At 37.2% G+C, this 22,395-nt stretch overlaps 1 protein-coding gene across 1 annotated transcript in view; it reads right to left on the reverse strand.

Annotated features, from left to right (window-relative positions):
* Window positions 1-22,395, reverse strand: part of HDAC9 (histone deacetylase 9) — an 806,539-nt gene that overhangs the window by 569,950 nt on the left and 214,194 nt on the right. The window contains exon 2 of the mRNA XM_060020406.1: window positions 2,985-3,047. Coding sequence (XP_059876389.1) covers window positions 2,985-3,047 — 63 coding nt within the window. The remainder of the gene's footprint in view (window positions 1-2,984; window positions 3,048-22,395) is intronic.

Below are 22,395 nucleotides of genomic sequence, written 5' to 3' on the forward strand. Positions count from 1 at the left end.
TATATAAAGAGCTCTGAAGAAAAAAGTCATCTAGCTTAATGCATAGTATCCAACACAACTAGAAAAACAAATGGGAACTCTAAAGCAACGACTAACAACAGAACAAAGCTTTTTAAACAATTAATCTCAAGAAATCTGCTGTTGGGATCTCACTGTCCAATTACATATTCTGCAGCTTCTTTGCCTTTGACTATTAAGAAGACATTGCACAGAAAATACACACATACCCATGCTACTCTGATTTAAAGTCACCATTTACCCAAGGAAAGAATTTAATTCTTATCAGAGCAGGGAAACAAAACAAAAAGCTGATTTATAAGATAACTAAAGAAAATTTATCAAAACTAAAATTCATTCCCCCATGTGACATGCAATCTAGCTCATCTGGCTCATTCAGCAAGATAGACCTTGGTATTGAAGAGCCAGAAACCCAGGTTCATTCATTAAAAATAGCAATAATAACAGTGAGTGCACACATTAATGACATGTTACCTTTGAACTTCACAGAAATGTCAAGAGGTAAGCAGGAGGACATCATTATTCTTCAGTTTACAGGTGAGTAAACCAGTTCCACAACTGGTTAACAGCAGAGCTCTAGCTAGAACAGAGCTTTCCACTCCTCGAGCAGTGCCCCCTCCACCCTGCACTGCCACAATATATCTTTTTCTCTTTCAGATCCAAAGACTCCAACCATTTCTAAGCCTATCAATCATATCCCTACCACTGGTCCAAAAGCCAGCTGAACAAGATTTGTAGCTAAATGTGGACAAACACACCCCTAATTTAGCAATTAACTTAAAGGGCCAACCCTATTGATATGGGTCACCAGCATCCCATCACCTCCCCCTTCCCCTGTATCAGTGATACCCAAAGTTTGCTGCATATTAGAATTGCTCAGGATTTTTAAAATCCCAATGTCCAGGATGTTTCTAATACCGTTTAAGTCAGAAACTCTAGGGGTGGACCCAGACATCGGTATTTTGTAAAATACTCCTGGTGACGGCACCTTTGAGAGCCACTGTCTCAGAAGTATACAATAAAAACTAGGGGAATTAAATTTAAGGGCATATAATAATATATTAAACAAAAGCAAATGTTACAGGACATGGTGGGAAGAATGCAAATGTTTTTATGTTTCAAATTTTAAAAATAAATAGAACTTGGAGTTTTTCCTTATTTATATCAGACAGGTTTGGGAGTTGTCAATTGACATCACTTTTCGTTTAACAGCTGGTGCTTAAATGTTGCTTCCTGTAAAACTGACAATAGCACAGACAGTCTCAAGTGCTTCCCTGCTTGAAAATACTGTTGCTTTGTATAAAAATCATTAAATGTCAGGAAAATGACAATCTCAACTGAAATTGGAGTAAATTTATGTATGATTATCAAAGACGCTGAGACAGTGAAGCTTGCAAACACCTGTAGCAAGGTTCAATGCCAGCAGACAGTATCTGCTTGAAAGGTACAGCTTTGTTTCTACCACGTGAAAGAAATAGGAAACTTGTAATACAGAGGTAAGGACTAAAAGGATAAAGTGTAATACTGAAAAGACATCTAAAATAGTAATTTTTATAGAGTTGGTGGATATTTAAAAAATAAAATGCTAAGTGACCGGTTCCGTCGGAGACATTCCGGTTGACCCCTCCGCAAGCTTTTGTCAACTTTACAGCCGCAAAGATAATAAACCATAATGAAATTCTGGTACGTTTGCTTTCCATAAGCAGGCACTACTAATTAATGTAAGTCCTGTTACTTAAGTGTAAACACACCAAATTACACAAAATTGATATTTTATTCTGATTCATTGAAAAACTGGGGTCAACAGAAGGACCTTAAAATCATCCTAAGTAACCAAGGTTTAAGAAAACTTGCTTCTAACATAGATTCAGGGATGAGAAGGTGTTCAATACTAAAACAGACATTATGCCTACCTGTGGAATATTTCTTCCCATTCTAGCTCTACCAAGTAGACGCTGCTTTATGCCGCATTCTTACCATGGAAATCTAGGTGGTGATCTATAATTACGATTACGTGCACATAGGAACACAGAAGATGTGAGGGAGAACTTTAAGCCAATTTAGATGGAAGAACTCAGAAGAGAAACAAAACAGAAAGTCCCCCAAGCTTTAGGAACTAGCTGTAGGGAATAAATATGAAAAGCAACAATTACAAGTATGTGCCATCGCCCGGAGAGTCTGCTCTTTTAACAAACAGAAATTGATAAAGTTGACAAGCTTCATCTTCCATCAGCACAGCTCCTTGAAGGCACAAGCACATACACGGGGAAACTAAAAATCGGAATCTGTTACTGTTATTCTTTAAAACGTTGCACCTGCATATAACACCTTTATATGTGTGTTATGCCCTCGCATCTGCCTGACAATGTAGACTCCCCAAATGTTTTGAAGAAAATTAAAATAACCATCTGCTAATAATAATTTTATTTCATCCTTAAGCAGTTTCATTTTGGGCTTAGGAGAAAAAGCCACAATTAAAACTACCTTCACAACTCCTGTAGCAAACACATTTCAGAAGGTAGGTCTATAAATAGATGTGCTTCTGTAGGCACACTGTAAATATAAAATCACCCGGCTAGAGGAGACTGCAATGTAAGCTGCAGCCCCGATATGAATTTATCTGATTATTTTAAAGTCCCATTAGAAAACCCTTACAATCAGTACTGATCTCCTTTTTCTAGTGGCATAGTCAGGCAAAACACCCCCAAGTACATTTTACTTATCTCAGTCCCATCCTTCATCAGAAGCTTAGAGATTTCATTCAGAAGCAGCCTGTCCCTGAGCAGACTGAATATTCACAGAAACAGTAATGGAAGGGATCTAAAACCCTCCTAGACGCCAAGAAAATAGCAACATCAACACCAAAAAGCAGCAAACCCTTAACAGAGGTGCTTTCCGGAGCTTCATTTCCCAAGTCAACCCCTTTTCACACGTAAAAGGTCTCAGTTACGAAAAAAGGGTCTTACCTGAGCTGATCATACTGTGCATTCTCTGCTGAGCCAAGAGCTGCTCTCGTCCAGCCACCCCATCTGAAGAAAAACACGAGTCAGTCTCGTAAATTGTCTGCAGCATATTCCAATCACTCTTACTTCAGCTACTGAAAGATTCATCGCTGCTCAGTGTACGGGCCCCAGGAGTTACCCTGGCTGGTCCTCCCTCCACCCCGAGGAAAAGAAGCAGAGGATCAGCTTCAACAATGGTTTCCTCTCTGTTAACACACACTTTTCAAAAGACCTGGACACTTTTCCCACGTTACCAACCTGTGTACAAAGCAGAAAGGACCGAGTGGATGCTAAGGCTCTCTGGAGTTTAGGCTACACCGGAAACTAAAAGCAGGTGGGAACTAGGAATGTGCTTCGGGGTTATTGCTTTGTCAAAATAAGTAGAAAAATATTAACTCTACCCACGAGAAAAAGAAACCAATTAAACCTGGCTTTTAGTTCCTCAGGCTGCTAGAGTTTCGTTGTGAGAACCGTCAGTCAGTCCTGCAAGTGGCTTCAGCCGGTGCCCTTCTCCTATCTGTTTGTGTGTGTCTCTTCCCCCTCTCTGGTCTCTCTCAGCTCAAGTTGGCTAAAGCTAGTGATAATGCATTTGCATATGAATCAACAACAGCATGGCCCACAGGCACAGAAATAGAACAATGGTCGGCCTGAGCCAAAAATAGGTCAAGCATGGCCGAGTGATTGGAGCCTGCATTAATGCATTTAAAAATACCCCAGCAAACCCAGCTGTCCAGCCTCTATCTTTCAAACCATAATTCTCTATTGCAGGGCCTTAAAAGCAATTAACTCTTTCCTCCCTCCAAGCTTGCTTTTACACACTGTTTCCATACTGGCGATTCGCTTCCAAAGAAAGGAAGGGGAAAAAAAAAATTAAGAATCATAGTTCTAAGAGGGCAAATGCACATACATTTCATTTCATTTTATTTTTGTAGTATGTGTTTTTGGAAGAGAGAGGAGAGAAGTGCAGAGCTCTGTATTGGTTCTAAAATAATACTGGAAGCTTTTGCTCATAATGTGGTTTCTGCCTCACCCACGCTCAGCAATCCTGGTGTTCTATTTTTGTTGCCTGTTTCTCTGGCTACACTGCAGTTGGCTGTAGCACTAGAAGCTTTTCTGCCTTCTAGTTTTAAGACTGACAGGAGATTTAGTAGAGGTAGTTTCAGAAAACAAGCACACCCCAGAATAAAATGTTTATGAAGGACTAGCTTGATTTTTTACTTGCTATTTTTGTAAGGCAATTGTCCTGTTTCACAAATCCTAATGTAATCTTAGTACCACCTATCAATTTTATTGCATTCAGTTTCTATTATATCTAATATATATATATATATATATATATATATATGCACACAGCTTAGACCTAAAAACGTTCCCTCTATTTCAGCCTCTCAGACTAAATTCAATTCACCTGCAAAAGTAAATGTTGGTACTTAATTATGGATGGTGCAGAGTTACAGATTATATGCACCTGTGGATCAATAAATAAATATGGTCAGTCCCCAACTATGAATGTTCTGCATTCATTTCTACATTGATTGCCTGAAACACAGACCTCACTTTTCTATAGAAATAGCATTTATAATAGTTGATAGATTCCCAGACCAACACACATTGTGGAATTCACCTGTACATGAGCTATATAGTATTTAGTACTAAAAATTCTATGGTCTCTGGTGTACAGTTAACATCATTTCTATCTGAGAAATAAATTCTGCATCACAAATTGGGTTGCTAGCATCTAGCCACTCCCAAGAGCAAACCCCAAAATGAAAAATCCACTGGTCATGGGAGCTCTTCTCCTTTTTCTAAACTAGCTCAGCAAGAAAAAATAAAACTCCTAAAGCATTAGTAGCAACAGAAAAGGAAGGGGAAACAGCAGAGCATTTCAAGGTTCCCAGGATGACCTGGCGAAGGAGGGATCTTGGTCAAGCAGAGTGTGGGGCAGAAGAAAGAGAACACGGAGACAGATTTTTGGTGAAAAGGAGGAAGCATGTTAAGTCATTAGGCAGATAACTCACTGCTGAAGAGAAGGGCACTGAATTTTCCTACTTTTATAGATTAACTCCTACTTACTGTGCAATTATATTTGAACAGATAAATTATAAGAATTTTTATAAAAAAGTTATTCCAAATTACATTTGACTTAAGCTAAACATGAAAATCTTATGTTCCTGTCAATGGGAAAAACTGTTTAATTCCATCTGCTTTTGCAAGTAAACTTTCACTCAATTAAGAAACTGGTGTATAAAATTACAGGGATGGAAATACTGTGGACCTGGCAATTTATCTCAGAGATTATGTAAGCAACCACAGCATTTTAGACCTGGGAGGAAATTTAGACATTGTCTATAATGATGTCCAAACTCTCTGTCCCCCAGGATGCCAAGGTACCTGGGAGTTGACTCGGTGTTCTCCAGAAGATGTTCTTCCCTGAACCAGGGCAGCTTCATTTTCATCTGTTTACATTTGCGTATGTAAGATTTGTTTTGAATAATGACTTCTTATATTAAGAAAAAATTATGGTGTATGGCGACAGATGGTAACTAGACTTATCATCGCTATCATTTCGTAATGTATAGAAATATCCAATCATTATGTTGTGCACCAGGAACTCACAGTGTTGTAGGTCAATCATACTTCCAAGTCAAATAAACTCATAAAGGAAAAAAAGAGATCAGATTTGTGATAACCAGAGGTGAGGGGTAGGGGGATGGGAATTGGATGAAGGTGGTTAAAAAGTATAAAGTTCCAGTTGTACTAGGAATTTGTAATGTACAACATAATAGTTATATTATTATTATATAAAACATAATTAATATATGATTAATATAATTAACACTGCTATGTGTTATATGAAAGTTGTTAACAGAGTATATCCCAAGAGTTCTCATCACAAGAAAAAATTTTTTTCCTTTTCAATTTATCTTGTACCTATATTAGATGATATATTAGATGAATGCTCACTAAACTTATTGTGGTAGTCACTGATGATGTATGTAAGTCAAATCATTATGCCCTACACCTTAAACATACAGTGCTGTATGTCAACTATATCTCAGTAAAGCTGAGAAAGGAAAGGAAGGAAAAAAATAACTGAAATCCACTCACCTAGTACAAATGATCTCCCTATTTTACACATGAAGAAAGTAAAGAGACTTTTTAGAGGGTTATGAAAGATGCAAAAGCACTCATTAATGGAGTTATGACTGAAGAGACTTGCTTAGTTTCGAACAGGTACTCTAGCTAAGTAGGTCTAGCATTCATGTTTCCTAGTCCACCATCTTGTCCCTTACAATGCAAATAATTATCGGAGATATTGAGAATAAATTTTAATATTATCTACTTGTGAAAAATAGAATCACTCTTAATTGTCTCAGAGTGGTTTTAAACAGAATATGTAAAACTAGTGATAAACATAAGAGGGACAGCAAAAATCCTAGTACAGATCTTCCTTAACTTAAGATGGGGTTGCTTCCCGATAAACCTCTAAATGAAAAACATCATTAAGTCAAAATGCATTTAATATACCTAACATCATAGCTACCAAACATCATAGCTAATCCTAGCCTACTGTAAACATGCTCAGAACACTTACAGAAGCCTACAGGAGGACTAAAGCATCTAACACAAAGCATATTTTATAATAAAGTATTGAATATCTCATGTAATTGAATGCTGTGCTGAAAGTGAAAGACAGAATGGTTTTAAGTGTATCAGTTATCTACCCAGTGATCACCGTGGCAGACTAGGAGCTGTGGCTCACTACTGCTGCCCAGCATCTTCATAGAATATCGAAATTTCAACTGTAGTTTCTCCTGAATGCATACTGTTTTCGCACCACAGTGAAGCTGAAAAATCGTAAATGGAACTGAAACTCTGGGTAATGATTAGCCAAATCCATTTCACCTGCCTGGACTAATCAAGGTGTTTTAAGATTTGCATGTCCTCCAAGAGCAGGTGGTCTACACAATAAGATGTTTGCCTGAGTAGTTTTCCAGGAACTTGGAGTCAGCTGCATGTGGTTTGAGCTGAGGTGGTTAAGACTGGGGAAGACCACGGACTCTTCACATGGGCATGCCGAGGGCCCGTGAGGTGACCTTTTGAACTTGCAGAGGCCTGTAGCTTTGTTATCCCAGCACCTAAAGACAATTCCCGCACCTTTTTCCAATCACCTTTCCCATGCTCCCCACACTCCCGAGGCTCCCCATGCCTCAGACCACCCTGCTTCTTTATTCTTTATCCCATCAATACCCCTAGCCCTTGGCCTTTGAGATTTGTTTTCCTGTCTCCTAGCTGGGCTGCCTTTCGAATAAGCCCTCTCTTAGCTGCAAATCTCCCGTGTTTCAGCGTTCTGGCTTGCTGTGAGTCGGGCAGGACGAACTTGGTTCGGTAACTGAACCATTGACATTGGGGACCATCTGCGTTGACGTAATATACATCTCTTGTCGTTTTACATTTAAATTATGCCCTCAATCTACAAAAAATAGTCTCAAAGCTTTTATAATCATAAAAAATAAAATAAAATAAAACTCAAAAGAGTTAGTAATCCTCCATTCTCAGAGGTACCAGGAGAGGGCAATCCACGTAGAACAGTATAAATAATGGGTCTCCTTCATTTTGACCAAGTTATTTAATTTGAGGTTTATTCATATTTCATCCCTGCATTCTTTCAGCATTTTTTGCCATTAGCAGTCTTGTCTTTCAACTCTTGATAATGAAAACTTAGAGTGAAAAGACATTGGACACTTATCATAAAATAGACACCACTTGTTTCTGGGAGGAAAAGATAGCGTTATTAAAACCTACCACCAAGTATATTGATTACGTCTATTATCCAAGAACTTAAATATTAAGAATGTTGCGGTAATGCTTCTCATATCATCTCAACAATGTTGGTAAAGAAATGTGACTAAGTTTCTTTCTAGGTATTTATAAAACCAATTTACTGACAAGGAAAAAAGATAATAAATTTTATATTATAAGAACAGTAAGAAGCTAATACAAATGTCAGCCTAGAATAGCTGGGCAGTTTTTGAAATTGTAATATAATAAATTTTAATTCAATTTAATAAACATTTTGGAAATTGATCTAATTATATTTTACATTTATTTAAATAATAAGTGAAAAAGAATAGGGCAAAAAACCAGGTTCCCAATTTAATAAAAAATGGGAATGGGCATCGAATCCTAATGCAAAATGTCATTCAAGAATAATTATGATAATTCCAATTCTTTTTATGGGTATATAGGCAAAACAAAAAAAAATTAAACATTTAAATTCAATTTTAATTAAAAATTTAAATTATGGATTAAAAAAATCTACATGTCATCAAAATATTTCCACAAATAACATGACTGAAGACTCCACTGGAAAAAAGCAAAGGAGGTAGTAGAACCTAATTTATTCTACCACAATAATACATCCACTGTTCATCTGTAATCAAGCACAGACTTTTCATGCAGTACCAAAACTTATGGTTCTAGAATCCAGGTGCAGTAAGATTTAAAATTTGTTTGCCTGAAGTACTGAATTGTGCTTTACAAGAAAGCTACAAATTACTCACCAAGAGCTGTAAGTCCTCTGCTCACTCTTTCTCACTCATGTTGCTGTTGCTCCCATCCTCACATTTCTCAAAGTACTGTCACATCAGTAAAGTTATACACACTTGCCTGCAGGCAACTGACTTGATTCCTAGACCCCCGAGGAACAGGAAGGAGAGGGAAAGTATAATGTACTAATTTTTACTCTGAACTAAGTAGCTTATTTTTCTGAATTTTCTGTCTCTTATTAAATAGTGGACACTAAGTTTACGAGTGATTCCTCTGTACTATAACAACCTAATTGGCTACCAAATGATCTTCAGAAAAGGAAATCTTGCCTGGACCCAAAGGGTCTGCGAAAACACATCAGCAGTGGAATTCCAGGAGACTGTTCCATAAGAGAACAAAACAACAACTTCAACAAACCTCTAGAATTATTTGCCTTGCTTTGATTGAAAATGATTTCTTCTCTAACTCTTCCCTTCAAAGTGGATATGCTGATCCATGATTTATTCTATTTTTAGCAGATTAAGAGCATCAGGATCATCAGGGAACTTGTTAGAAATGCAATTTATTGGGCCAGAACTACTAAATGAAAATCTCTGGTGGGAATCTGAATTTTACAGGCCCTCTCAGTGATTCTGATAAACAGTAAAGTTTGAGAACCAGTAGATAAGACCATTCTTTCCAAAGCAATGATTAGATGGCTAAAGGTATAAATAAATTATCTATTTTGGGTCCAATTTCAAATTAAACATTATTATTACAGAATACTTTTTCAAAATGAAAATAATTAAACTTGCTAATAGACTGAAGAAGACCACTTAATATTCAAGGTATGAAAAGACCATTTTCTCTTTTTAACAGCATCTACTTTGAAATACTGGTTTGTATTTCAAATTGTATAAGCTTGGCTAACCTATGCTATGTTTACCAAACTCTGTATGTACAAGGTGTTTATAACACCACAAACTATTAGTACAAATCTTAGTTTCAAGACAAAAACACTATTTTGGTCTATAGGGCTATGAAAATAAAAATTCTGGGAGAATTCCAATTAAGTAAAATTAGCATTCTAACTTTGCTATTTGGTATGCCTCAAATTTTTAATTTTATATTATACTACAAAGTGTGTTTCATTATTATGTAGCTGTACCTTTAATATTTATCATTTTGGAAATAATTGGGATTCTGATCACCTAAAATTAATAGTCATAGTTAGCATCTGGATGGATACTACATTTCAGAGCTGTAATAAGACTAATTTCCACATGCTAATAAAAGTATAGCAGACATCAGAAAATAAACCCAGAAACATCATTTCTTGCCACAAAGATCGACTGGTATTTACCATACCAAACTATTACCTATCACCAAGTTAAATCAAGAGAATGCTGGGATGCTTGCTTCCGAAAATAGCAACAACATTTTCTTTTAATGTTGCAATTAAATTCTGACTTCAAAATTCGATCTAGTTGGGTGCCAACTACCAAATTTTAGAAATAGCAAGCACCCAAAATATACTGTACTTATTTTTTGACTGATCAAAACTGTTTATAGCAATGGCATATAATTAAAGTACAAACATTTGCAATTGGCTCTATCACTAAGTTCATCAGACATCCCATGGATATGGAATCTTTCCTATTTCAGGACCCTTAAATCAGAGCCAAGAACAAAGAACCATGGCCTCCAAGGCCATTCAGGTTCTGACCACAACATGACTTAGTAACTTGATCCTTTACTTTCTTTTTCAAAATTCATGAACATACAATTTCTTGGTATTACCCACACAGATCCTTCATTCTTCCATGCCTTTGCACATGCTGTTCTTGTAATCCAGAATGCTTTTCCACTCTTTCCCATCTGGGAAACTCCTTTTCATTTTTTTTTTTTTTTAAATGACCACAGTTAAAGATTTGATGAAAGTTCACAATAATGCAATTGACAAGGAAATTTAGTTATTTCTGAGATATACACTTTAAAGTAATAACTAGAATTATGACTTATAACATTATACCAGAACATATAAGATTTTTAGAAATTTCATGAAATGTCTGAAACATTTATATTAACATATTTCCATACAAATAACCCAAAGAAAGTTTAGTAGTTTTGTTTGTTTGTTTTTTTATACTGCAGGTTCTTATTAGGCATCAATTTTATACACATCAGTGTATACATGTCAATCCCAATCGCCCAATTCAGCACATCCCCACCTCACAGCGGTTTTCCCCCTTGGTGTCCATACGTGTGTTCTCTACATCTGTGTCTCAACTTCGGCCCTGCAAATCGGTTCATCTGTACCACTTTTCTAGGTTCCACATACATGCGTTAATATACGATATTTGTTTTTCTCTTTCTGACTATTCACTCTGTATGACAGCCTCTACATCCGTCCACGTCTCAACAAATGACTCAATTTCGTTCCTTTTTATGGCTGAGTAATATTCCATTGTATATATGTACCAAAACTTCTTTGTCCATTCGTCTGTCGATGGGCAGTTACGTGGCTTCCATGACCTGCCTATTGTAAATAGTGCGGCAATGAACATTGGGGTGGATGTGTCTTTTTGAATTATGGTTTTCTCTGGGTATACGCCCAGTAGTAGGATTGCTGGATCATATGGTAATTCTATTTTTAGTTTTTTAAGGGACTTCCATATTGTTCTCCATAGTGGCTGAATCAATTTACATTCCCACCAACAGTACAAGAAGGAATCCTTTTCTCCGCACCCTCTCCAGCATTTGTTGTTTGTAGATTTTCTGATGATACCCATTCTAACTGGTGTGAGGTGATACCTCATTGTAGCTTTGATTTGCATTTCTCTAATAATTAGTGATGTTGAGGAGCTTTTCATGTGCTTCTTGGCCATCTGTATGTCTTCTTTGGAGAAATGTCTATTTAGGTCTTCTGCCCATTTTTCAATTGGCTTCTTTGTTTCTTTAATATTGAGCTGCATGAGCCATTTATATATTTGGAGATTAATCCTTTGTCCATTGATTCGTCTGCAAATATTTTCTGCCATTCTGAGGGTTGTCTTTTCGTCTTGTTTATGGTTTCCTTTGCTGTGTAAAAGCTTTGAAGTTTCATTAGGTCCCAGTTGTTTATTTTTGTTTTTATTTCTATTACTCTAGGAGGTAGATCTAAAAAGATCTTGCTGTGATTTATGTCAAAGAGTGTTCTTCCTATGTTTTCCTCTAAGAGTTTTATAGTGTCCGGCCTTACATTTAGGTCTCTAATCCATTTTCAGTTTATTTTTGTGTATGGTGTTACGGAGTGTTCTAATTTCATTCTTTTACATGGAGCTGTCCAGTTTTCCCAGCACCACTTATTGAAGAGACTGTCTTTTCTCCATTGTATATCTTTGCCTCCTTTGTCATAGATTAGTTGACCATAGGTACGTGGGTTTATCTCTGGGCTTTCTATCTTGTTCCATTGATCTATGTTTCTGTTTTTGTGCCAGTACCATATTGTCTTGTTTACTGTAGCTCTGTAGTATAGTCTGAAATCAAGGCATCTGATTCCTCCAGCTCCGTTTTTTTCCCTCAAGACTGCTTTGGCTATTCAGGGTCTTTTGTGTCTCCATAAAAATTTTAAGGTGATTTGTTTTAGATCCGTAAAAAATGCCATTGGTAATTTGATATGGATTGCATTGAATCTGTAGATTGCTTTGGGTAGTATAGTCATTTTCACAATGTTGATTCTTCCAATCCAAGAACATGGTATATCTCTCCATCTGTTGGTATCGTCTTTAATTTCTTTCATCAGTGTCTTATAGTTTTCTGTATACAGGTCTATTGTCTCCCTAGGTAGGTTTATTCCTAGGTATATTATTCGTTGTGTTACAATGGTAAATGGGAGTGTTTCCTTAATTTCTCTTTCAGATTTTTCATCATTAGTGTATAGGAATGCAAGAGATTTCTGTGCATTAATTTTGTATCCTGCAACTCTATCAAATTCACTGATTAGCTCTAGTAGTTTTCTGGTGGCATCGTTAGGATTCTCTATGTATAGTATCATGTCATCTGCAAACAGTGAGTTTTACTTCTTCTTTTCCAATTTGGATTCCTTTTATTTCTTCTTGTTCTCTGATTGCTATGGCTAGGACTTACAAAACTATGTTGAATAATAGTGGTGAGAGTGGATATCCTTGTCTTGTTCCTGATCTTACAGGAAATGCTTTCAGTTTTTCCACCATTGAGAATGATGTTTGCTGTGGGTTTGTCGTATATGGCCTTTATTATGTTGAGGTAGGTTCCCTCTTTGCCCACTTTCTGGAGAGTTTTTATCATAAATGGGTGTTGAATTTTGTCAAAAGCTTTTTCTGCATCTACTGAGATGATCATATGGTTTTTATTCTTCAATTTGTTAATATGGTGTATCACATTGATTGATTTGCATATATTGAAGAATGCTTATATTGAAGAATCCTTGTATCCCTGAGATAAATCCCACTTGATTGTGGTGTATGATCCTTTTAATGTGTTGTTGGATTCTGTTTGCTAGTATCTTTTTTTTTTTGCGGTACGCGGGCCTCTCACTGTTATGGCCTCTCCTGTTGCGGAGCACAGGCTCTGGACGCACAGGCTCAGCAGCCATGGCTCACGGGCCCAGCCACTCTGCGGCATGCGGGATCTTCCCGGACTGGGGCACAAACCCATGTCCCCTGCATTGGCAGGCGGACTCCCAACCACTGCGCCACCAGGGAAGCCCCCTGTTTGCTAGTATTTTGTTGAGGATTTTTGCATCTATATTCATCAGTGCTATTGGTCTACAATTTTCTGTTTTTGTAGTATCTTTGTCTGGTTTTGGTATCAGGTTGATGGTGGCCTCATAGAATGAGTTTGGGAGTGTTCCTTCCTCTGCAGTTTTTTGGAAGAGTTTGAGAAGGATGGGTGTTAGCTCTTCTCTAAATGTTTGATAGAATTCATCTGTGAAGCCATCTGGTCCTGGACTTTTGTTTGCTGGAAGATTTTTAATCACAGTTTCAATTTCATTACTTGTGATTGATATGTTCATATTTTCTGTTTCTTCCTGGTTCAGTCCTGGAAGTTTACACCTTTCTAGGAATTTGTCCATTTCTTCCAGGTTGTCCATTTTATTGGCATAGAGTTGCTTGTAGTAGTCTCTTAGGATGCTTTGTATTTTTGCGGTGTCTGTTGTAACTTCTCCTTTTCCATTTCTAATTTTATTGATTTGAGTCCTCTCCCTCTATTTCTTGATGAGTCTGGCTAATGGTTTATCAATTTTATCTTCTCAAAGAAGCAGCTTTTAGTTTTATTGATCTTTGCTATTGTTTTCTTTGTTTCTATTTCATTCATTTCTGCTTTGATCTCTATGATTTCTTTCCTTCTACTAACTTTGCGTTTTGTTTGTTCTTCATTCTCTAGTTCCTTTAGGTGTAAGGTTATATTGTTTACTTGAGATTTTTCTTGTTTTTTCAGGTAGACTTGTATAGCTATAAACTTCCCTCTTAGAACTGCTTTTGCTGCATCCCATAGGTTTTGGGTCATCGTGTTTTCATTGTCATTTGTCTCTAGGTATTTTTTGGTTTCCTCTTTGATTTCTTCAGTGATCTCTTGTTTATTTAGTAAAGTACAGTTTAGCCTCCATGTGTTTGTGTTTTTTACATTTTTTTTCCCCTGTAATTGATTTCTAATCTCATAGCATTGTGGTCAGAAAAGATGCTTGATATGATTTCAATTTTCTTAAATTTACTGAGGCTTGACTTGTGACCCAAGATGTGATCTATCCTGGAGAATGCTCCATGCGTACTTGAGAAGAAAGTGTAATCTGCTGTTTTTGGATGGAATGTCCTATAAATATCAATTAAATCTATCTGGTCTATTGTGTCATTGAAAGCTTCTGTTTCTTTATTAATTTTCTTTTTGGATGATCTGTCCATTGGTGTAAGTGAGGTGTTAAAGTCCCACACTATTCTTGTGTTACTGTTGATTTCCTCTTTTATAGCTGTTAGCAGTTGCCTTATGTATTGAGGTGCTCCTATGTTGGGTGCATATGCATTTATAATTGTTATATCTTGTTATTGGATTGATCCCTTGATCATTATTTAGTGTCCCTCCTTGTCTCTTATAACATTCTTTATTTTAAAGTCTATTTTATCTGATATGAATATAGTTACTCTGGGTTTCTTTTGATTTCCATTTGCATGGAATATCTTTTTCCATCCCCTCACTTTCAGTCTGTATGTGTCCCTAGGTCTGAAGTGGGTCTCCTGTAGACAGCATATATATGGGTCTTGTTTTTGTATCCATTCAGCAAGCCTGTGTCTTTTGAGTGGAGCATTTAATCCATTCACGTTTTGGTAATTATTGATATGTATGTTGCTATGACCATTTTCTTAATTGTTTTGGGTTTGTTTTTGTAGGTCCTTTTCTTTTCTTGTGTTTCCCACTTAAAGAAGTTCCTTGAGCAATTGTTGTAGAGCTGGTTTGGTGGTGCTGAATTCTCTTAGCTTTTGCTTCTCTCTAAAGCTTTTGATTTCTCCATCTAATCTGAATGAGATCCTTGCTGGGTAGAGTAATCATGGTTGTAGGTTCTTCCCTTTCATCACTTTAAGTCTGTCATGCCACTCCCTTCTGGCTTGTAGAGTTTCTGCTGAGAAATCAGCTGTTAACCTTATGGGAGTTCCCTTGTATGTTATTTGTTGTTTTTCCCTTGCTGCTTTCAATAATTTTTCTTTGTCTTTAATTTTTGCCAATTTGATTACCATGTGTCTCAACATGTTTCTTCTTGGGTTTATCCTGTATGGGACTCTCTGCGCTTCCTGGACCTGGATGGCTATTTCCTTTCCCATGTTAGGGAAGTTTTCGACTATAATCTCTTCAAATATTTTCTCGGGTCCTTTCTCTCTCTCTTCTCCTTCTGGGACCCCTATAATGCGAATGTTGTTGTGTTTAATGTTGTCCCAGAGGTCTCTTAGGCTGTCTTCATTTCTTTTCATTCTTTTTTCTTTAGTCTGTTCCGCAGCAGTGAATTCCACCATTCTGTCTTCCAGGTCACTTATCCATTCTTCTGCCTCAGTTATTCTGCTGTTGATTCCTTCTAGTGTAGTTTTCATTTCAGTTATTGTATTGTTCATCTCTGTTTGTTTGTTCTTTAATTCTTCTAGGTCTTTGTTAAACATTTCTTGCATCTTCTCGATCTTTGCCTCCATTGTTTTTCCACAGTCCTGGATCATCTTCACTATCATTATTCTGAATTCTTTTTATGGAAGGTTGCCTCTCTCCACTTCATTTAGTTGCTTTGCTGGTGTTTTATCTTGTTCCTTCATCTGGTATATAGCCCTCTGCCTTTTCATCTTGTCTATCATTCTTTGAATATGGTTTTTGTTCCACAGGCTGCAGGATTGTAGTTCTTCTTGCTTCTACTGTCTGCCATCTGGTGGATGAGTCTATCTAAAAGGCTTGAGGAGGGACTGGTGGTGGGTAGAGCTGGCTGTTGCTCTGGTGGGCAGAGCTCAGTAAAACTTTAATCCACTTGACTGTTGATGGGTGTGGCTGGGTTCCCTCCCTGTTGGTTGGTTGGCCTGAGGCAACCCAATACTGGGGCCAACCTGGGCTCTTTGGTGGGGCTAATGACAGACTCTGGGAGGGCTCACTCCAAGGAGTACTTCCCAGAACTTCTGCTGCCAGTGTCCTTGTCCCCAAAGTGAAAGAGAGCCACCACCCACCTCTGTAGGAGTCCCTCCAACACTAGCAGGTAGGTCTGATTCAGTCTCCTATGGGGTCACTGCTCCTTCCCCTGGGTCCTGATGTGCACACTACTTCGTGTGTGCTCTCCAAGAGTGGAGTCTGTTTCCCCCAGTCCTGTCGAAGTCCTGCACTCAATTCCCACTAGGCTTCAAAGTCTGATTCTCTAGGAATTCCTCCTTCCATTGCCAGACCCCCAGGTTGGGAAGCCTCACGTGGGGCTCAGAACCTTCACTCCAGTGGGTGGACTTCTGTGGTATAAGTGTTCACCAGTCTGTGAGTCACCCACCCACCGGTTATGGGATTTGATTTTTCTGTGATTGTGCCCCTCCTACTGTCTCACTGTAGCTTCTCCTTTGTCTCTGGATGTGGGATATCTTTAGTGGTGAGTTCCAGTGTCTTCCTGTCGATGATTGTCCAGCAGCTAGTTGTGCTTCTGGTGTTCTCGCAAGAGGAGAGTGACAGCACGTCCTTTTACTCTGTCATCTTGGTTCCTCCTTCCTATCCTCCTTTTCATTTTAAGAGAATATAATATTTTTCTATGTTCATTAAAATGTTTGTCTATTTTGCTTCTAATTAGTATAACAGACTTTCTTTTAGTGCACATTTATTTGCCTGATAGTTTTCTCTGTGTGTGTGTGTGTGTTTGTGTGTGTGTGTGTGATTTATCAGTTGCATTCTACTACTGGCTTTTCTTTTTTCTTTCTTTAATTGAAGTAGAGTTGATTTACAATATTATATTAGTTTTAGGTGTATAGCATAGTGCTTCAATATTTTTTGCAGATTATACTTCATTAAAAGTTATTATAAGATAATGGCTATAATTCCTTCTGCTATATAATATATCCTTGTTGCTTACCTATTTTATATGTAGTACTTTGTTATCTCTTAATCCCATACCCCTATCTTGCTCCTCCCCCCTTCCCTCTCCCCACTGGTAACCACTAGTTTGTTTTCTATATCTGTGAGTCTGTTTCTTTTTTGTTACATACATTCATTTGTTTTAGTTTTTAGATTCCACATATAAATGATATAATATAGTATTTGTCTTTCTCTGTCTGACTTACTGCACTAAGCATAATATTCTCTACGTCCATCCATTTTGCTTCAAGTGGCAGGTTTTCATTCTTGTTTTACAGCAGAGTAATATTCCATTATATATATGAGCTGTTTATATGTTTTTGATATTAACTCTGTCGATCATATCATTGGCAACTATTATCTCCTATTCCATAGGTTGTCTTTTCTTTTTGTTGATGGTTTCCTTTCCTGTGCAAAAGTTTGTAAGTTTAATTAGGTCCTATTTGTTTAGTTTTGCTTTTATTTCTTTTGGCTTAAGAGACAGACCAAAAAAATATTGCTATGATTTATGTCAAAGGGTGTTCCACCTATGTTCTCTTCTAGGAGTTTTATGGTTTTAGGTCTTTAATCCATTTTGAGTTTATTTTTGTATATTGTATGAGGAAATGTTCTAACCTCATTGTTTTACATATAGCTGTCCAGTTTTCCCAGCACCATTTACTGAAGAGACTGCCTTTTCTTTGTTGTACATTCTTGCCTCCTTTGGTGTAGACTAATTCACAGTAGATGCCTGTATTTACTTCTGGGCTCATTATTCTGCTCCTTTGATCTAGTGTCTGATTTTGTGCCAGTACCATGCTGTTTTGATTACTGTAGCTTTGTAATATAGTCTGAAGTCTGGGAGGGTGATACCTCCAGTTTTTTCTTTATTATTAAGATTTCTGTGGCAGTTTGGGGTGTTTTGTGATTCCATATGAATTTTAGGATTATTTGTTCTAGTTCTGTGAAAAATGTCCTAGGTATTGTGATAGAAATTGCATTAAGTCTGTAGGTTTCTTTGGGTAGTATGGCCGTTTTAACAATATTAATTCTTCCAATCCATGAGCATGGGATGTCTTTCCATTTCTTTGTATCATTTTCAATTTCCTTCATCAATGTTTTATTGTTTTCAGAGTACAGGTCTTTTACCTCCTTGGTTAAGTTATTCCTAGGTATTTTATTCTTCCTGGTACAGTATTAAATGGGACTGTTTTTTTACTTTCTCTTTCTCATTATTAACATAGAGAAAACCAGCAGATTTTGTACATTAATCCTGTATATTGCAACTTTGCTGAATTCACTTATTAGTTCTAATAGTTTTTTAAAATAAATTTATTTATTTATTTACTTATGGCTGCATTGGGTCTTTGTTGCTGCGCATGGGCTTTCTCTAGGTGCAGCAAGCAGGGGCTACCCTTCGTTGCGGTGCTCGGGCTTCTCATTGCGGTGGTTTCTTTCTGTTGCACAGCACAGGCTCTAGGCACATGGTCTTCAGTACTTGTGGCACGCAGGCTCAGTAGTTGTGGCTCACAGGCTCTAGAGCACAGGCTCAGTAGTTGTGCCACACGGGCTTTATCACTCCACGGCATGTGGGATCTTCCCAGACCAGGGCTCGAACCCATGTACCCTGCATTGGCAGGTGGATTCTTAACCACTGTGCCACCAGGGAAGTCCCTAGTTTTTTTGTGGAGACGTTAGGGTTTTGTATGTAAAATGTCATGTCACCTGCAAATAGTGACTGTTTTACTTCTTCCCTTCCAAGTTGGATGGCTTTTATTTCTTTTTCTTGTCTGATTACTGTGGCTAGGACTGCCAATAATATGTTAAATAGAAGTGGTGGGAGTGGGCATTCTTGTCTTGTTCCTGATTTTAGAGGAAACGCTTTCAATTTTTCACCATTGAGTATGATGTTAGCTGTGGGTTTGACATAAATAGACTTTATTATGTTGAGATATGTTCCCTCTATTGCAATTATGATGAATGTTTTTATCATGAATTGATGTTGAATTTTGTCAAATGCTTTTTCTGTGTCTATTGAGATGATCATGTGATTTATATGCTTCCTTTGGTGAATGTGATGTATCACACTGATTGATTTGCAAATATTAAACCATCCCTATGTCCCTGGAATAAATCCAACTTGATCATGGTATATGACCCTTTTTATATATTGCTGGATTCAGTTTGCTAATATTTTGTTGAGGATTTTTGCATCTATATTCATCAAATATATTTTCCTGTAGTTATGTTTAGTAGTGTCTTTGTCTGGTTTTAGTATCAGAGTAATGGTGGCCTCATAGAATGAGTTTCGGAGTGTTTCATCTTCAATTTTTTGGAATAGTTTGAGAAGGATAGGTATTAGATCTTCTTTATATGTTTGATAGAATTCCCCTGTGAAACTGTCCAGTCCTGGAGTTTTGTTTGCTTGGAGTATTTTTAATTACAAATTCAATTTCACTACCAGTGATTGGTCTGTTCAAACTCTCTATTTCTTCCAGATTCCTTGATTGGTCTCCTCAACTACTATGATAGACCGTTTTCTATCCCTTTATTTTTACTCTTTGAATCCTTTTATTTTAAGTATGGCTTTAATAGACAGCATATTTCTGAATTGTTTTCCCACTCATCCCATAAAATCTCATATTTGCTAAGTTCATGGAAGTAAGATAGTGGCCCTTGCTGGTTCACCATCTTCTCAATAGCAAAAAAGTAGTAGATCCATTTCATCCTTCAGAACTCTGCCCAAAGTTTATCTCCTTAGAAAAGCCTTCCCTGACCTGAGCTGCCATGAACAAGAGGACTTAACTCTGTTCTTACTTCTACCATAACATAAGTCATTGGATATTTTAACACTGGTTATATGTCTGTTCCCCACACTAGACCTCAGAAAGTCAAGAATAGAGATCTGTCATTCATCTACATGCCTAAGCCACTGCCCAACCTAATGATAAGTACTCTGTGTGTGTTGGTTAAATGGGTATACATGAAATGAAATTTCAGAAATTTTAGCAATTTTTCCTATGCTCTTAAGGCTCTCCTTGGCTCTAATGGCCAGCCTGGATCCTGTTGCAATTATTCTACAGGACACAGTGAAATGACTCTTCTAAAAACATCAAAGTGGTACTTCCCTGGTGGTACAGTGGTAAAGAATCTGCCTTTCCATGCAGGGGATGCGGGTTCGATCCCTGGTCAGGGAACTAAGATCCCACATTCTGCGGGGCAACTAAGCCTGTGTGCCACAACTACTGAGCTCATGCACCTCAACTAGAGAGCCTGCGTGCCGCAAACTACAGAGCCCACACACTCTGGAACCCACGCACCACAGCTACAGAGTCCACATGCCCTGGAATCTGCACACAACAACTAGAGAGAAGCCTGCAAAGAACCCGCGCACCACAATGAAAGATCCTGCATGCCTCAGTGAAGATCCTGCGTGCCGCAACTAAGACCCGACGCAGCCAAAACTAAATAAAATAAACAAATAAATAATAAAAGCATCAAAGCTCTAGTCAAAAGAAGTTCCACTTTATATTCTCATTGACTTGAAGGGTTCCTTTTCAGTTTTAAAGAGATGCTACATAGTCTAAATCTTTTTAAGGAGGGGCTTTATGTTCACATATTTTCTAAATGAAAGAGAGATATATTCTGTAAACTGGACACTTAGGCGTCAGATATTAATTTATATTTGATTCATGAGGACCATGGAATCTCTTTTACATGAAGGGCAACTACATAACATTCTAAATCATGTGACTTATTAAACGGAGAAGAAGCTCTGGATTCAGACAGAATTTGACTTGAATTCTAGCTCTGTCACTTATTAGGCAGTCATGAGCTGTATAGCTTGTATAAGTTACTTAACATTTCTGAGTCACAATTCCCTCATCTTAAAAATGTGAGTATTAACATCTGCCTTGCAATGTTGCTTTAATATTTAGAAATAGTGAATATAAAATTCCTACCATTATGACAAGAACATAATAGGTAGCCGGTACACTGTAGTTATTATTATTATTTTTGCACATTATTAATATTGCATACTATTATTATGTAAATAAAGAAGTGAATAATTGAGAGCCTACTTAGATTTCTATATTCTGAACTAAGATAATTCCTATTTCTCAAAATCAGCTGTAACACTGTAAAACAGAATATAAACATCATTAGTTTCTGCTGTTTCCTAAAGGAAAAAAAATGAGTATATATAAGCTAGATAAGAAAAATTAGAATGGAAATTCTCATAATATTAATTTAACTCTCTAGACTAAACAAACCATGTGTATTCAAAAACTCACTGATTCCTAACTGCAAAATAAGAAATGGAAATAACGAACAAGAGGGTGATTGGTATATGCCAGGCTATTTTCTATGTTTACTTTGTAAGGTCAAATCAGATACTTTAATATAAGGAACAGAGATTAATAACAAAACTCACATGAAACACAGACCCTTCACTGGGTACACTGAATTACATTTGTGCTTGTCATTTAATCGAAACCTAGGAATATCTTCAATCCACAATGCATTTCCCCCAGCTAATGTTTTTGTTCCAGATGGCAGTGACTCTGTATTTTAAAATCAATAAGCTAATATTAGTAATTTCATCTGAAGCTATAACAACCTGTTTTTGGTAATGAAGTGGGGACAGTTGTCTTCTTATTTTGGCTATATCTGAAGGAAATTTTCAAAAGTACTTCTGATAAGCAGAAGGGACCATTTGGAAGCCAAACTGAATGATTTTAAAGTCAATATCTTACTTGGATTAAAATTACTACTTTTTGATTATGTGAATTATTAATAATTAAGTACTGACTTGATGGAGCCCAAACCTAGTTAAAGGAAACTAAAGTCTAGGAGCAATTAATGTTCTGAGGACTAAATGATAGGGAATTCTCCAACATAGGTTAGTATTTCCCCTTTATAAGCTAGGAGACAACATTAGTAGGAAATGTCATTTAAAACCCTCAGGCATTTCATTTAAAATATGTACATCACTCAAAACAGGATCAACCAGAGGAAACTGGTTCAAGATTGTGGAGTAGAAGGACGTGCTTTCACTCCCTCTTGTGAGAGCACCGGAAACACAACTAACTGCTGAACAATCATTGCCAGGAAGACACTGGAACTCACCAAAAAGATACCCCACATCCAAAGGCAAAGGAGAAGCCACAATGAGATGGTAGGAGGGGTGCAGTCACAATAAAATCAAATCCCATAACTGCTGGGTGCGTGACTCACAAACTGGAGAACACTAATACCACAGAAGTGCCCCCACTGG

This window comes from Delphinus delphis, chromosome 9 (assembly GCF_949987515.2).
Source record: "Delphinus delphis chromosome 9, mDelDel1.2, whole genome shotgun sequence".
In the NCBI taxonomy this organism is placed as follows: Eukaryota; Metazoa; Chordata; class Mammalia; order Artiodactyla; family Delphinidae; genus Delphinus; species Delphinus delphis.